Below are 16,798 nucleotides of genomic sequence, written 5' to 3' on the forward strand. Positions count from 1 at the left end.
TAAGACACCTATGTTTAAAATATTAAAAGACAATTCCTGAAGGTGCCTTTGTAAAGCCTGTTTAATATGCTGTACCTGTACTTTTACAAACCACTTAAATAGCCTGAAGTGCAAGATTTGAAACAAAACGCCCTTGAGGCTTGGGTGCGAAAGTAGAAATGTTTTATATTGCAATGCTTCAAAACTTTCCTTCTTCAAAAAGAATATTCTTGTCTGAAAATTTAACTTTGAATATGCAAACATGGGCTCGCATCTAATACTGTGTCTTTATAGACAGAACTTTTAGGTCATCACGATTTCTTCTTTGAATGTGCTAAGAATTGACTTTTGTTTTTAAGTTTGATTAAAATTAGTTTATTCTATAACTTACTTTTCTTTCTATGTGGTCCTTTGGAACTCCAAATTTTAAAAAAATCTGACTATATTGAAATGACACATTCCCAAAGATATTCCTCTTTGTGACTGTCCAGAGATACATTACAATCAAATTCTATTACCTACCAAATAGATATTACCTACCTGCACAGTAGTAATTAGTTTCAAAATGGTGCCTCTCTGAAAGCAACTAGGAAATCTAATTTATGTAGGGTATAAATAAATTATGGAATTTAACCCAGACTTTTGATTTATATATGAACTGAAATATTCTTGACAGTTTCATTAAAGGCATTAGATCTTTCTTTTTTTAAATTAACAAACATGTAAAATACACACATACAAAAATTAAACGTACACCACATTTATACAATACAATGCGAACAGGAACTTCCTGTTTTTTATATTAGCAATCATCAATCGATATCGCTCACCTTATATTATTTCCCCTTCTATTGTATTTCATTTAGATTTCACCATTCTTAACCCTCTTATTTTACTCATAACTATTATTTTGAGTGTTGTTATATTCTTTCATTGATTTTTGTTTCTTTCCTCCATCCACCTATACCATTTATCCCATATCTGGTAGAATTCTGATTCTTCCTTTCTCTGTATTTCTTTAGTTAGTTTATCCATTTTGGCACAGTCCACAATCTTTCTTATTATTTCATCTTCATTTGAGTTGAGTTGAGTTTATTTGATTTCTATGCCGCCCAATCCCGAAGGACTCCGGGCGACTTACAGAATAAAAGAAATTAAAAATAAACAGAGACTTTAAAAAATGGGAGACACGAAGTTAAAAAGAAAGACAGCAAACACCCAATCAGAATGCCTGCCGGAAAAGCCAGGTTTTAATGGCTTTGCGAAAGGCCATGAGAGTGGGGAGGGCCCGGATCTCCGGGGGCAGCTCATTCCATATGGCCGGAGCAGCAACAGAGAAGGCCCTACTCCTCGGCGTCGCCAGCCAGCATTGTCCTACCGAAGGCACCTGGAGAAGGTCCATCCTGTGAGATCTTATTGGTCTAAGGGAGGTATTTGGGATTAATTTGTTTTTCCATTTCTGGGCAAAGGCAATCCTTGCCGCTGTAAGTATATGTAGTATTAAATACTGGATTTCTTTTTTGTATTTCACCGACATAATTCCTAATAAAAAAACTTCAGGTTTCCATTCTATTTTAACCCCTGTTATTGCCTCCAGCCAATTTTTGACCCTTTTCCAAATTTATTTTGCCTCCTCACAGGTCCACCATAAATGATAATATGTTCCGTGTATTGATTCGCATTTCCAGCATTTTGGGGAGGTATTTGTTGAAATTTTAGCTAACCTTGATGGTGCCAGGTGCCATCTGTAAAACATTAGATCTTTCATGCAATTGATTGATTTCTCCTTGATGGTTTAAGGATAATAAAACCAGGGCTCAGTTTTGTTAAATACCAGCTAAAATAGCTTCTGTAGTGACATCTAGTAAACTTTTACAACAGGGGAAGTCTGTAAATTAAGTATTTACCTTGTGCTTTTCAAACCAAAGTGCTTTATAAATATTTAAGTTTAAATCACTTCTAAAGCCCCTATAACATGGGTCCCTAACTCCTGGGCTGTGGCCCACTATTGGGCCATCAGCCCTTTGAAACTGGGCTGCAAAGCACCGAGCAAGTGTGTCTTCCCACTTGCGCAAGCCAGCGGGAGAGCTTGTGCGTGCACTTCCATGTGTGTGAGTGGCAGCCATTTGACAGTCCTGGAAGATAAAGACCTATCTTAGATAATGAGAGCTTGAAATTCTGAAAGGGTGCTTAGCCTCCGAACATGTCAGAAGCTATGAAGGGCAGAGAAAGGCCATCACCATGTCTCTTTCAAGGAGACAGCAGTAGTAATCAAGCTATCCTAGACCTGGAACTATATAAGAACAGCCTCCAGGCCTTTGCTCTTCCATGAGAAGCAACGCTGCAACTTCTATTGCTATTTCTGCTTGCCCTGCATTCACACACTTGGCTTGACATTCATGCAATTCCCTGCTGCCAAAAGCTTTGTCTGTCATGAGTACCTTTATTTTGTCATGGTATCTTCCCATCCCATGTGGTCCAACAGAGAAGGAGCATTTCAGGGTCCCTTTTCTGAAACAATATCACCAAGAGGTATGTTCTTTCTCAACAGCAGCCCCTTCCTTTTGGAATGATCTCCCCTCAACCTCCCCACACATGGTTGACTCCAACCTTGCAGATGTTTGGAAAGGCCATTAAGACTTTGCTGTTTACCTTGGTCAGGATAAATATAGTTGCCAATTGGTGAACTTTAATGTATTTTAGTCCTCATCAACAATTAATTGCTTCAGCTTTCCTGTATTGGTGTGTGTTACTTTTCTTCTGCATTTTTGTTTAATGATTTTGTATACTGCCCTGGATCACATTAACCAATAAAGAAATAAAGCAACAAACAAACAGTTTTATCACCACTTTTACCTTTCCCCTGCTAGTAGAATGCTGACAATTTATTTCAACTGTTCTATTAATTGCTCTTTGGAAGTTTATAACATGGAACTAAAGTCTTTCAGATTTTATTCTCATAGCTTTCTGTTTTGCACTGACTGGCACAGGGATTGAATTTCCTTGAATATAATGGCAGAAAACTGTCTGTAAATGTAAAAAAATAAAATAGATGTAGACTCTCATAACCTATCTTGTGGGCAAAAATAAGGATGCAAATTGATTGATTGATTGAATGAATGAATGAACGAATCCATTGTTGTCAATATACTGTTTTCTTGGGCTTTGAAAATGGGCAAGAAAAATACAATAAAAAGGACTTGTGTGGGATGAGAATTTCAAATTTTCAGCTATATGTTGGAAAGTAAATACTGCCCTTCCCTTTAAAAGTTGGCTAATATTCTTGAATGGGGACTGGAGACTAAAACATATGAAGAACAGTTGCAGGAACTGGGTATGTCTAGTTTAATAGAAAGAAGGACTAGGGGAGACATGATAGCAGTGTTCCAATATCTCAGGGGTTGCCACAAAGAAGAGGGAGTCAAACTATTATCCAAGGTACCTAAGGGTAGAACAAGAATCAATGGGTAGAATCTAATCAAGGAGAGAAGCAACTTAGAACTGAGGAGAAATTTCCTGACAGTTAGAACAATTAATCAATGGAACAGCTTCCCTGCAGAAGTTGTGAATGCCCCAACACTGGAAGTCTTTAAGAAGATGTTGGATAGCCACTTGTCTGGAACGGTATACGTTTTCCTGCCTAGGTAGGGGGTTGGACTAGAAGACCTCTAAGGTCCCTTCCATCTCTGCTACTGTATTGTATTGTATTATTGAATCTTATATCCTACAAGGAGAAGAATTCTGCTTACCTTGCCACGAACCTTTTGAATATCATATCGAATCTGTGCAAATTCACGGAGCCCAAATGACCCACCAACTATTAATATCTAAAAAAATATTAAAATAAGGGAAAAATAATCAGGATAGGAAAAGAGAGAACAGCCCAAGTATAAGATTATGAAGAACTGTCAGCCCAATATGCTGATTTTTCTTGCTAAATTATGGTAAAAGGACTTCAATAATAATATTGGATATTGTTTATATTAGCATCCTCAATGCAAGGTCTGCAGTTTTCTAGTATCCCTATCTTTCTGTATCTCATTTGCCTGGAACTTTAAATACAGCAATGTCTAGCTTGTAACAGCTGAAGTAACAGTGATCGCTAGATGGATTCAGACACGAAGGTAAACAAAGATCCAGTTATGTTCCTGGAACTTTTCAAAAAATTAGGCTCCTACATATATGGTGGCTCTTCGGGTTCAAAAAAGTCGTGCTGTTGTGCAGTTCATCTATGGACACAGAGATGACTCTACAGTCCCATAGCGGAAGTGCACAGTTGAAGACGAATTGCACATGAGAAACTTATACATGATGGTGGAATCGCCATGGCACAACTCTCTCAGAAGAAGAGACCTTACTCCAGTGGCGTGGGGGACCGTTATGTCTGGAAACCTCTCTTGCTGCAGTGAATGACTAGAATTCTTATATGTGGTGCTCCTATTATATAGTTAAATAAATTTCTGCTTCACCTACGTTTTCATCAATTCATTTATAGGTTTAAATCACTAAGATTTAGGAACAGGAATAATAAAACAAGAGATATTGGCATGAAGAAAATAAAATGACCTTTTAGAATGAGATGCCATTAAAAATGCCTTCAAGTTTTAAAATGTAATTATGCTCTGCTATGCCGATTCCAATGCTTCCCTAATACTATTAAATCTTTTAAAAAATTAAACGTCAATTTTTAAAACTTTAAATCAAAAACCAAAGCAGAACTTATCTTCAAATCCAAACTGAATTTTGGCTGTTTACACAACCTATTTGTATCATTGTTGGAATCATTGCAAGAACTACTTACTACACATATCTTTTAATAAATGTTTTCCAAGTTTAAATTAGCAAAATAAGTGTTAATATTTTACATGCCAAACAAAATAACAAAAATTACATACAGAGTTATATTATATTTATTCTGCCTGTTGTAAAGTTATGAAAAAAATATGTTACATCAGCAAAATGTTACATCCTTTCCATTTTACAAAATGTAATACCAATAATTCATACTAATGTATTTACACACACAGATTTGTCCATTAAGCCTTCAAGAATCCAACACAAGAAGACAAAAGAAAAATAAAATAAACAGATGACTATAAACCAAAAGCACGTTACATATGCATAGAATGTGTGGTATAAGAGATGTAACAAATTTGACATTTGGGGAGAACAATAGTGACTTAACAACCCTACTCTAGTTAAAGATGCTGAGTGATTACCAGCAGCTGGGCTTTGTGCCAGAGCCAAAGGAGCTTTCCTGGACAAGGAGGAAGCCATGAGATTACACAATTACACAATTACACACTTCTTGGAGGGACAGTCCTTTGAGGGAAGTCTAGCAAGTTCCAGAAGGATCTTGTCAAATGGAGCGCCAGGAGCCACAGAAAATAACAGCATGCTCAAAGCCTCAGGTGAACACCATTTGCTGAACCTACTTTCTTTAGCGCATTTTGGTGAAATAAACAGGTTAAAATAATTTCGCGACCATTTTTGTGGTGGTGGTTAAATGACTGCCTATTTTGTAAAGAGACCACTGTGGCCATTAAGTGAATGAGGCAGTTGTTAAATAAATCAGTGGTTCACTATGGAGCTAGTTTTCTTGAAAACTGAAAGCAACTGCAGTTTTCAGGCAAAAATATTCATAAATATGGTCATATAACTGCAGGATGATGCAAACGACCAAGTTGCTGAGCTTCTAAAGCAGCGGTTCTCAACCTGTGGGTCGGGACCTCTTTGGGGGTCGAACAACCCTTTCACGGGGGTCGCCTAAGACCATCGGAAATCACATATTTTCGAAAAAAATATGGAAAACATAAAATAATTTTATGGTTGGGGGTCACCACAACATGAGGAACTGTATTAAAAGGTTGCGGCATTAGGAAGGTTGAGACCTAGCGTTCTAAAGTGTGGTCATGTGACTACATGGGGGGATGGGCAACCATTAGGACTTTGTATCCTTTAGGTAGATCTATGGAAACTTCAGTTACTAAGTGAATGGTAGCAAGTCAAGCAAGTACTAATTTTGGATAGGATATGCAGATTATGAGAGAATGAACAGTAGGTACACCAGAGAAATTAATAAAAAATATATAAAGATGTATTTTTGAAACCATTGTTGAAAATGTGAAAAACATCAGGAGACATTTTATCATGCCATGGTGGAATTGTGCGGAAGCAAAGAAATTGGGATACAAATTCATATAACCATGCAAAAGGTTTAAAGATAAATATTGTGAAGAAACCATATTGGGACTTATGGACGATGGATTAGAAACGACTCATGGAAGATTAATTTTATAAATGGGAACTGCAGAAAGACCATTGTATGCTCAATGATGGAAGAATAATCAAATTCCCACAGTGGGGGAATGGATTGTGAAAATGTCAGAATTTGCTGAAATGGCAAAGCTGACCAATTTGATGTAAATGTTTCATGAACATTAGTAAATGTTTCATGAAATGACATTAATGTTTCCTTAACTGATTCTTAAAAACCTATTTCAATTTTCTTTCTGAAAAAAAAGCATGTTATGCTACAGAAAGCATCTGGCAAACTATTAAAGTTGGTTATCACTCATCAATATACCAATTTGATACATTCAGTCACACACCTCTAATTATCCAATCACTTGCTATTCAGCACAACTCCAAAAGTTGAATTCTTTGTTAATAAAATAGACAGCAATTGCTCCATCTTTGCAACTTGCTCTATTAGACTCTCCTCTCTTACCAGATGGACTTAACACATCTGTATAGCAATAGCACTTATATAGTGTTTCATAGTGCTTTACAGCCCCTCTGAGCAGTCAGCATATTGCCCCCAACAATCTGGGTCCTCATTTTATCGATCTTCGAAGAATAGAAGGTTGAATCAACCTTGAGCCGGTCAAGATTGAACTTCTGGCAGTGGACAGAGTCAGCCTGCAATACTGCAGTTTAACCTCTGCGACGCCACTAGTCTGCATCATTGACTCTGAAAGCCAAAACACAAAACTGCATTCATTTTACCTAAATCTCTAAATTTATGTTCACTGCTGGTAGCATAGATTGTCTACTGGAGAGAAGGAAAAAGGCAACAAATTTTAAGGAACAAATATTTTATTTTCAAGTCTCTTGTGTAAGACTTCTGCTTCTCAAGCCCATAAACCATGAGCTGAATAGAATTACTACTTAAAACCTAAAACTAGCAAAAATCCAAAATTCAAATGTACTTCATCTCTTTCTCTCTGTCTCTTTCTCTCTCTCTCTCAAAGGCCATCCAATTCAACCACAACAACAAAAATCTGAATTTTGTCTGAATTTCAGGCAACAACACTGCCTGTTCTTGGATAGGTTCGGAAAATGTTCACTGCTTTCCCTTAAAAATGGTAATCACTCATACAATATAGCAAGTCTTCTTATGTACAAGTGTGTTTTTATGATTGACAAAAGCATTGCACCTTAATTGACATTTGGCTGTAATAGCTAGTCTTTACCCATTAGTCTGTTAAATCAAAAGTTTTCTTTATACATTACAAAACTGCAGAACTGGAAAAGTCAAGTGAAATACTATACCCCTCCCCTTTACTCAATAAGAAATGAAAAGGCATGGGATATTTCAATTTTGAAAAAAAATTACAATCTGTGTAGTCTACCGTTACTATATGGTTCCAATCTGACATCTGGAAACTGCAGCCCTTCATTTTTTCACTAGGCAAGTAAGTATAAGAGGCAATTTTGGCATAGAAATATTATTCAGCTTCTTTCTTCGAGAAAAATATATTATAATGTCTCTTGAATTTCTTATGTTTCAGACTAAGAGGCAATTTTATTTATCCTGCACTAGGGAACATATACCAACTAAAATATGTTTGCCCAAAATAAATTATTCTGCACTTTAGCAACATGTGATAACATTTAAAAAAAGTAACACTTCATAGTTTGTCACTTTTTCTGCTGAATAAAAATGGTTAACTGGAAACAGATTTAGTAATTCAACCAATGAAAAATGAATTAAAGTGACTGCATACCCACAAAGAAATATATCATTATTAGCTTCCTTATTTAACTGATTTTACACATGCTGCCTTGCATAACAATGATAATGAAACAGCCTTGCACAATCTGGGTCTTATATAATCCATATTGAATACTATATTTCATTGCTGACCCTCAATTTTGATTCTCAGTTCAACACATGGTGCTTTAGCATGGATTAATAAAAGAGATTTTGTTGATAGTCATGGATTTTCTTGAAAATTTGCATGAGGATTATTTATCTGGAAATGTAGGATAGCTACATATATTGCAAATGTTCTCCTTGGAATTTTCTTTTTTTCTGATAATTAGATGCATAACACTTAGTTTAAAGATCACCTGCCACTTTTTGTTGATCTGGCATGGAGTGATCCTGCAGATAAGAATGCATAGCATTGCAAACATCAACCATACAAGTTCTGTTTGGTGGTGGGGGTAATTATGGTACCAGTTCAGAAATTGATGCTGGAAATAATAACATGCTATTACCATGTCTAAGAAGGACAAATAATGGCTTATATATTCTAAAATAACTGGCATTATGAGCACCATGAAGCCACAGCTCTCACATCATTGACCTGTATTAAACATATAAGGCAGAAGTTACTTTTTAAAAACTTTTTAAAGTCAACTTCATGTTATTCAAAATTCCATGTCATATTACAAAGTTTGCAGTTCGCAGACCACATTTTCTCTTGATAAACTACTAAGGTAAGCAGCCAGGTAGTAAATCATTGATGTTAAACAGGTAAAGGCATGTGACTAGGCATGTTCTTTTTTAAAAAAAAGAAAAAATATTTATTTTCCTAGAAATGATTTATTTTCCTAATATTTCTTGACTGTAAAAGAAATGGCTCATCCGATGTAGTTTATATTGCTAAAAACAAACATAAATTACACTTAATGTTACTCATAGGCACACAAACAGCTGTACTTCTGTGCAGAACTGGAGTTTGATCAATTCAAGTTGAGCTGCTGGGTCAATTCAGTAAGAGAGGCTTCTGCACAAGTGTCGACATCTATGTCTAAGAACCACCCTTATCAGCTCAAAATAGTGTAGCCGCTTTGTAAGAACTATCTTTTCAAGTGCTATGCAGCGTTGCTTCAATCTAAGTTTTGATCAAAGTGAAACACTTCATTGAAAATGTGTACATAACTCTTGACCTTCGCACATGTTTGGGATACAGTTTGCAATAATACATTATTGATTCTAGATAAACTGCTCATTCTGTGGCATCTTTTATGTGAGGAGACAACTGCAACTTTAACACTCTCACCCATCTTGGAGAAACATAATAGAGACTGTATGTTTGCACAAAGCACCCCACTGAGCAAAAGACAACGTGAACAGAAACAAGTAGCAGCTCTGGGCAAGGAAATGTATAAAAGCATAACAGTCTTGTTAGGTCAAGCCAAAGGACCATCCAGTCCACAGTGTAATGATGTCAATCTGAATGTTTTTGGGAAGCTCACAGGTCTGGAATGGAGAAAAATAACTCCCTCCCCTTGTTGCCTCCGAGTAACTTACTTTTAAGATTTTCACTTATGATTCAAAAGGGTGCAAATAGAAATCAATATATTAATAGTTACTCAAAACCTCCATGAGTTTGTCCAGTCCCATTCAAATTGGCTAACAATAGCACAACTGTTGGCAGCAAAATTCCACAATTTAACTATGTTCTGTATATTAAAAAATATTTCTGTAAGCTGCGTGTCTCCCTATATTTCAATGGATAACCTCAAGTTTTAACATGGTGAGAAGAAATTTCTTTTTTACCTGATCTATGCCATTCATGATGATTTTACATTTCTCTATCGTGTCTCCATTTACATTCCTTTGATCCAAGCTATAGAATTGTCTTTACTGTTGTCCTTCCTTATGGCAGAACAGCTTCAATTCCCAAATACACTTTTGTACCTCTTCTAGCTCAATAATGCCATTCTTAAAGGTCTGTGGAGATACTCATGTCATGGTTGTCCCAAAGGTGCTTTTTCAAGAGGCAACTGGACTTTGGGATGTCCTTCTTAAACCATGTTTGTAAATATTGTATCTAGTACTCCAAATAGTTTATGTAAAGGCATTATTATATTGTTAATTCTATTTCCAATTCCCTTTCTCATGATTCCAAACATGGAATTATAAACGTTTTCACAGCAATTGCACACTGGGTTATTTTCACTCACATTTCCTTTCCTTTCCATTACTAGTTCAGATTCCATTCTTACACAGGTGAAGTTTGGATCAGACTGGAGACACATTGATGCTTTAAAAAATATTGTTTTATTTAAATTGGATTTTTTATTTAAATTGGATTTTTTATTTAAATTGGATTTTTTAATTTAAATTGGATTTTTTATTTAAATTGGATTTTTTACTTAAATTGGATTTTTTTATTTTTTTAATCAAATTTATTTTAATAAAATGCTTTTGGAGCAAAAATCTTTTAAGATAGTTTTCTATTTAAGATATAGTAAAAGTTTAGTTTATTCAGCATGAAATGGAGCTTAGTTATGTGGCATGAAGCTGTATATTCTGCAATATTAGGACTGTCAGTGAGTCAACAACGGGTGAGAGGAGGAACTGCTGGGGGACAGAGATGACAGCTACCCTGTAAATATTATGATCTGAATCGAGTTGATTTAAGTCAAGCCTTTTTATTCGTGATTTATATCATGATTTAAATTGACTTGATTTAAATCAAATTCACACTGGTTTGGTTTGTCATTTCCCTTTGCCAAGATGCATCAAAGTAACTTATTTATGTTGGATTTTGTTTGATATTTTGAAGCCAATTCAGTCACTTTGGAGAGATTCTTTTTGAACTCTTTCACAATCTCTTTTTGATTTTACCACTTCAGATTGACACCGTGATCAAAAATGGCCACCTCATCACTCATTCGTACAGGCACTGCTTGGCAGTGAGATGTAAAGCATATATATTTAATAATAATAATAAAATTATCCACAAAGAAGCCTACTATACATAACTCAACAGGGTGTAAATTGCTCATTTATTTCTACCCTTTGTGTTCTGATTATTAACCAAGTTGCCAATCTCTGAGATCGCCTGTATTTTTATATGACAGCTGAATTTTCTGATAATGACCTTTGATAAAGACTTTCCAATCTATTTTATTCTATATCTATTGGGTGTTGCTTTTCTGCTTGCTTATAGACACTATCTGTTCCAACATCTTGTTGAAGTTATAGCAAACGGTATAATGCTCTACTAGTTTATATGCTTTTGTTTCTACACATTTTGGGCTTGTTCCAAAGATATCTCAGAGCTTCAATCAAAAGCTCTAGTCCTCGCACCTTCATCTTATCCATATGTTAATGCTATTTAGCACTACCTGTTTTACTGCCTTTGCTTATACAACAGTTTTAAGAGAAGCATCTTGATTGCTCCATATTCATCAACAATCCAACAAATTTGGCGTCCAGTACTGCCTGACTAGTTTTTTTCTACATCACTGCTTAACACATGAATAAACATCACTTACCCTTCCTTTGCATGGATGTTTAACTCATAAGTTTGCTTCACTGACATTTATAAAGGAGTGTCAACAGTTTGTCACTATGGTTGTGATGCTTCAACAGCTGGGAATTCCTTGTGGCTGGAGAGTACGTGCACTCTCAACCTCTTTCAGTACAACATTTTCAGCATGGAAATAAATGTACAAGATAAAATACACAAGGAGGTTCATGGTGGGGGGCGGAGGTTCCTTAAGCAAGATTAACACATGTAGTTCAAAATTGGTGAGGGAATACAGAAGGCATTTTGCAAATCTAATTTTAACAAGGCAAGATGTATTCCATAGTGCAAACATGAGTAAATGGTTCTTTGAACCACACTGTAGTCATTTTGAATTAGAGGCTTGGCCAGTTCAGAATGAACACCGTTGGAACTGTCTGACAAGCAACTCTGTTGTGGAGAGTCAAAAACAACTTCCCCTCAAAGTTTCTCCAAAGAAGGACACACTGCATTATTTGATAGATTTTATGCATTGCACCTCCTCCCTGAACTCAAGGTATCATATGAGCCATTCCACCTATCATTTCCAATGCTGTGAAGTAGATTGGGCTGAGAGGAGGTGATTGGTCCAAGGTTATTCAATGTGCTTTCATGGCTGAGGGTAAAAATGAACTTGGATTTCACCAGTCCTAGTCCAACACCTAATCAGCACACTACACTGGCTCAATTTTTTTCTAATTTGTGTCCATGTTACAATAAAATATGTATTTCACTTCTTTTTCATAATGAAAGAAAATATGGAAAATGACAAAGAACCAACAAATCTAAAGAACAAAACAGATTGGGAGGTGGTAAATCTACATGCCAATGCCAAGACAAGAGACTTATCAGAGTCTGAAAATTATCACACAATATTCTTAATTTCAGGTGAAAGCAAAATACTGATTGGGATTATTGAACACAGATCACAGCACAATGCCAGATGTTAAAGATTGTTTTAGAAATAGCAGAGGAACACAACACAATACTACTGATGTGTATTAAATAATTGAGAAAGCCAAAGGATACCAAAAAGAAGTCAGTGTGTGCTTCACTGATTATAGAAGGCTTTGGTTGCATTGATTATACCAAGCTGTGGAATGTGCTGGACATATGGAAATTTCAAAACATGACAAAAGAGACTAGTCCGGGATTGGAGACTGTACACTTCCCTTATTTATTCAATTTGTATATGGAATATATATTGAGGGAAGTTGGATTGAAAAAAGATGACCATATGTATACCACTGAAAGATGTGAAAAACCAGTTTGGGGACAATCCTCCTGGAGAAAGTCTATCTAAGGAATACCAACTTGATTACACTGGACAAGAAGTAATAGATAGAAACTAATCAAGGATACCAAGAACTAGGAAATTTTTTGTTAGTTAGAACAATCAATCAGTCAAACAGTTTGCCTTCAGAAGTTGTGGGTGCTCCAACACTGGAGATTTTTAAGAAGAGATTGGACAACCACATGTCTGAAATGGTTTAGGGTTTCCTACCTGAGCAGGGGACTAGAAGACCTCCAAGTTCCCTTCCAACTTTGTTATTCTGTTAAAATATTTTAGAATAACAGATACAACCAATTTCGTTGTATTTGAGTACAATGACAATAAAGATTATACTTATATCAGCCAGGAACAAAAGAGTAATATAATATTGAGGCATTAGCTCAGAAGTAAATGCTGCAACTCTTCCCATTAGGCACTCACTTGGTTACTGAAATGAACTACAGCAAAGCTAGTTAATTACAACCCTCACAAACATAATAATAGGAGTGATGAGAATCACAAAGCAAAACACTGGTTAATGGTGAGAGTATTTGACTAAGAGCAGTGAAGTCGTGACAGAATGTGCTGAATTTACCACTTTCATTGCACAATGCAAAGTTTGTGTTAAGTAGCTCCTTAAGTGGTCTCTATTTTTATTCCTTTTGCATAAGCACATCCTTAAGGTAATAATATTTCATTTTGGGATAGGTCCTATGATCAAAATATAAACTGAATCAGCAACTTGTTCATTAAATGAAGTGGTTGCTAAGTGAAACTGTGTCTGGGCTTATAATCTGATTTGTGGGAGAGAAAATGGTGAAGTCATGAAGAGGAGTCAAACAGGGAATTAGTCTGGAATCCATCTGTGGGCATGAGAGGGCAAAGTGTGACCCCCACAGAATGCTGTTGAACCTTATCTAGTCTTACTGGCAATAAAACAGCTAATTGAACTTTTCAAGTATGGATCTGCTTATACAGGCTTGATATTACTGTAGGGTTTTTTTTGTAAACCTACAAAGGTCATAAATGCAAAAACTAATCAGAAACTTACTTTTTAATCACTGCCGTAAATGTGAAAGGCCACTTTATGTGACAGTTGCTAAATGAGGACTACCTGTAATTGCAGGGCAATGCTGTTCTGGAATGGACAGAAAACAGCAAGGTTTTCACAGTAATATAATCTTTTTTATCTTTATAATCAGTAAAATTGGATGGACACAAAATTCAGGCCCAGGAATAGACATGGGGAACAATTTACCATTCAGGTCAGATTCTTTTTTCTATCTGTTTCGTAAAACAGCTCTTTTAAACACCATTAAAAATAAGTTTATTTGTCCAATTATATAATTTTATCTTGATGAACAATTTGTTATAGCAGTGTCAGAAAACTTGCCATCCCTGTGCAGTAGGCAAAAGTCACATAGGGTGAGTCACCAGGTGCTGCAACCCTGATCAGAAATTGACTGTAATATTTCTTTTATTGCATTTTACAAACTGGAGCACCATCTACTGTATTTGAGAGCCAAGTGCACTATAAGCTGTAAAAAGGAAATGTATAGTTAGTTTTCTCTTTGAAATCAAGTGTGGGGCTTATTATAAAAAAGGGAAATGGCAGGGAAATATGAAAAACCCAAAAGGAAAGAAAGCTCTTACAAGAGGACCAAGATATGTCCACTTAAGGATCAGTGAAAAGTGATTCCATGTAAACTGACTTAAGGAGTTAAATGAAGGCAGGATGTAAGTAACAAAAATATATGCCATAAATTTTGTTCTTTTGAATTTCCTCAGAGTAGCAACTGGCTGTGAGGAAGAAAATAAAGGAATTGTACCCATGAGTTGTAGGGTAAATTCTTCCAGAACTCAGAAGCAATCTAATACTTCCAGTCTTCTAGATTCAGTGAGAACATACAATTACAATTTAGTTTTATTTTGTATGCAGTAAAGTTTTACCCAGTTTCCTTCATTCCGCCCCCCCATCCCGAAGCCTCATCATCATTTTGGATGGGTCTACCCATTGTTCCTTTTTCTCCCTTAAAATCTAATCATATTCTTCAATCTAAATCCCATTAATTTTTATAATTGTTGTGTGTTCTTTACAAATTCTAAATATTATTTTAAACAGACATCTTTGGGCCAATTTGTTTTTTAAATAGAACAGTTACAATTTGGTGTGCCCAGAGAACCTAGAATTTGCTAGAGTGACTCAAAGATACAGTATTTAAGGTGTGACTGTTTTTCCCAATTAGAGATTTTCTTCTCCTTTTTGCTTTTAGCCTTTCTCTTCTAATGGCGGGAAGGAAAAGATGATAGTGGCAGCATATATCAACTCCTAACGAAAACGGATGCAAAAAATGCAATTTTATAATAAAAAGAGAGAGCATTCTTAAAATATTAAATAGTTTTCAAAACAACAGGCAGTTTCATGATGATGGCAAAATGTGTGTGGTGATCTTACATGCAAGGAGTGAAGTTTGCATTGTGAAATTGTAGTACATATTTATCTCCTTATAGACATCAGTAGATAGGTCTCTACTGAATTGGATGAGAAAATGGCATTCAAAGGGTTCACTGAAGAAGTAAATTTTGTTTGCAATTGTAAAGAATAGGTACTATACTAGTTGCAGCCACCACACAGAACAAGTTATTGTACATAGTGTGTTTCAGGCTTAGACTGGACAATTAAACTTCAGAATGTGGAAGCAAAGATTTTCCCTGTGACATTCTATAGCAGTGAAAATTGGACTTTAAAGAAGGATTGAAAGCCTTTTTTTCATTCTTTATGTTTCTGTACGTATCCTACCTTTATTATTTTTATAAATAACTCAAAGCAGATGACACTTTTTCCTACTTTCCCCATAACAACCCTGTGAAGTATGTTGGGTTGAGAGTGACAGAAAAAAAACCTGACCAACAAATGCACCTTTAAAAAAAAATCAAGCCAGAGTTCTCATTTGAGACACAAATTACTAGGCCAAAGTTATCATATTTTGAGCACATTATGTGAAGACTTAGCTGCCTCAGGGAAAGGTGGAAGGATAGTCAAGGACTCAAATTGTAGTAGCAATGCATGTACTGACAGAAGATCTGAAAGACCAGGTTAGGGACAGCTCATTGTGGAGTAAAGCTAAAATATATGATCACTACAAAGAATCAACACTGACTTCATGGCACTTAAAGGGTTCATTTATACAAGTCATTCTACAACACTGCTGTTGTCCAATATTTAGTATCCTCATCCAGATAGTCAAGTGAATAATGGGACATGTAGTCCAATCCCTCTGGACAGCTGTGGATTGAGAAACGCTGAAGGACTACTGGCATAAGCCATCCATACCTATACGAAGGAAAGGACACAATGCAAATAATGACATCTTGCTCAGGATGAGGAATATTTCCAATGTTTCCCCTTCCAAGTGGCAAACGCACGCCCCCTTTCTCAGACTGACAAGAGTGGCTTCCAACGACGAGCGAGCCTCGAAGAAAAAGGTGAGCCTTCAATAGGATTTTAGCCAATAGAATTTCTCACTTGTTCGTCCCAAAGAATGCGTGGGTGCAGCCCTTGCGCCGCGACTCCCGAAAATACCGTCTCCTCTATGGTATGCTCCCCCTCCCCTTCCAAGCACCAAATTAGCTGCCCTTCGTCCTATCACCGACCGCTCACCATCATCGGGAGTCCATATTGTAGCGATTTGCTCTTCCTCAGCCCTTGCATCCAGGTCATGGCTAACTGTGTAGCCTCGGAGGGAGATCATCCTTTTACCGGTGCCGCGATCCAGCAGAAATTTCATTCCCCTGGATTCAGAGGCCGGAAGCAACAAGGTTCCGCTTCTCGAAAGGGCGCGCAGGCGAAAGGCTGAATGCGGAACGAGCCTGCAGTGGAGGAGTGAAACTTGCCGAAGAGAGATCTCGTGAAGGCTCCCTGGGGAGTCTAATCGCGGAACAGTTCTGCCACTGTTTGATGTAAAGCAAAGCAATACTAGGCCATAAAGTTTCGCCAACGAAACATCCGTTCTTC

The 16,798-nt window shown here is 36.4% G+C and overlaps 1 protein-coding gene across 1 annotated transcript in view; it reads right to left on the reverse strand.

The window, feature by feature from the left end:
* Positions 1 to 16,569, reverse strand: part of COX16 (cytochrome c oxidase assembly factor COX16) — a 33,046-nt gene extending 16,477 nt beyond the window's left edge. The window contains exons 1-2 of the mRNA XM_087721584.1: positions 16,445 to 16,569; positions 3,729 to 3,806 (exon numbers count right to left, since the gene is read on the reverse strand). Of these exons, the coding sequence (XP_087577710.1) occupies positions 3,729 to 3,806; positions 16,445 to 16,504 (138 nt within the window). The 5' untranslated portion in view covers positions 16,505 to 16,569. The remainder of the gene's footprint in view (positions 1 to 3,728; positions 3,807 to 16,444) is intronic.
* Positions 16,570 to 16,798: the final 229 nt, after the last annotated feature.

Source organism: Thamnophis sirtalis, unplaced genomic scaffold (genome assembly GCF_051295495.1).
Source record: "Thamnophis sirtalis isolate CommonGarterSnake01/CBP01778 unplaced genomic scaffold, rThaSir2_p1.2 scaffold_1, whole genome shotgun sequence".
NCBI classification, from domain to species: domain Eukaryota; kingdom Metazoa; phylum Chordata; class Lepidosauria; order Squamata; family Natricidae; genus Thamnophis; species Thamnophis sirtalis.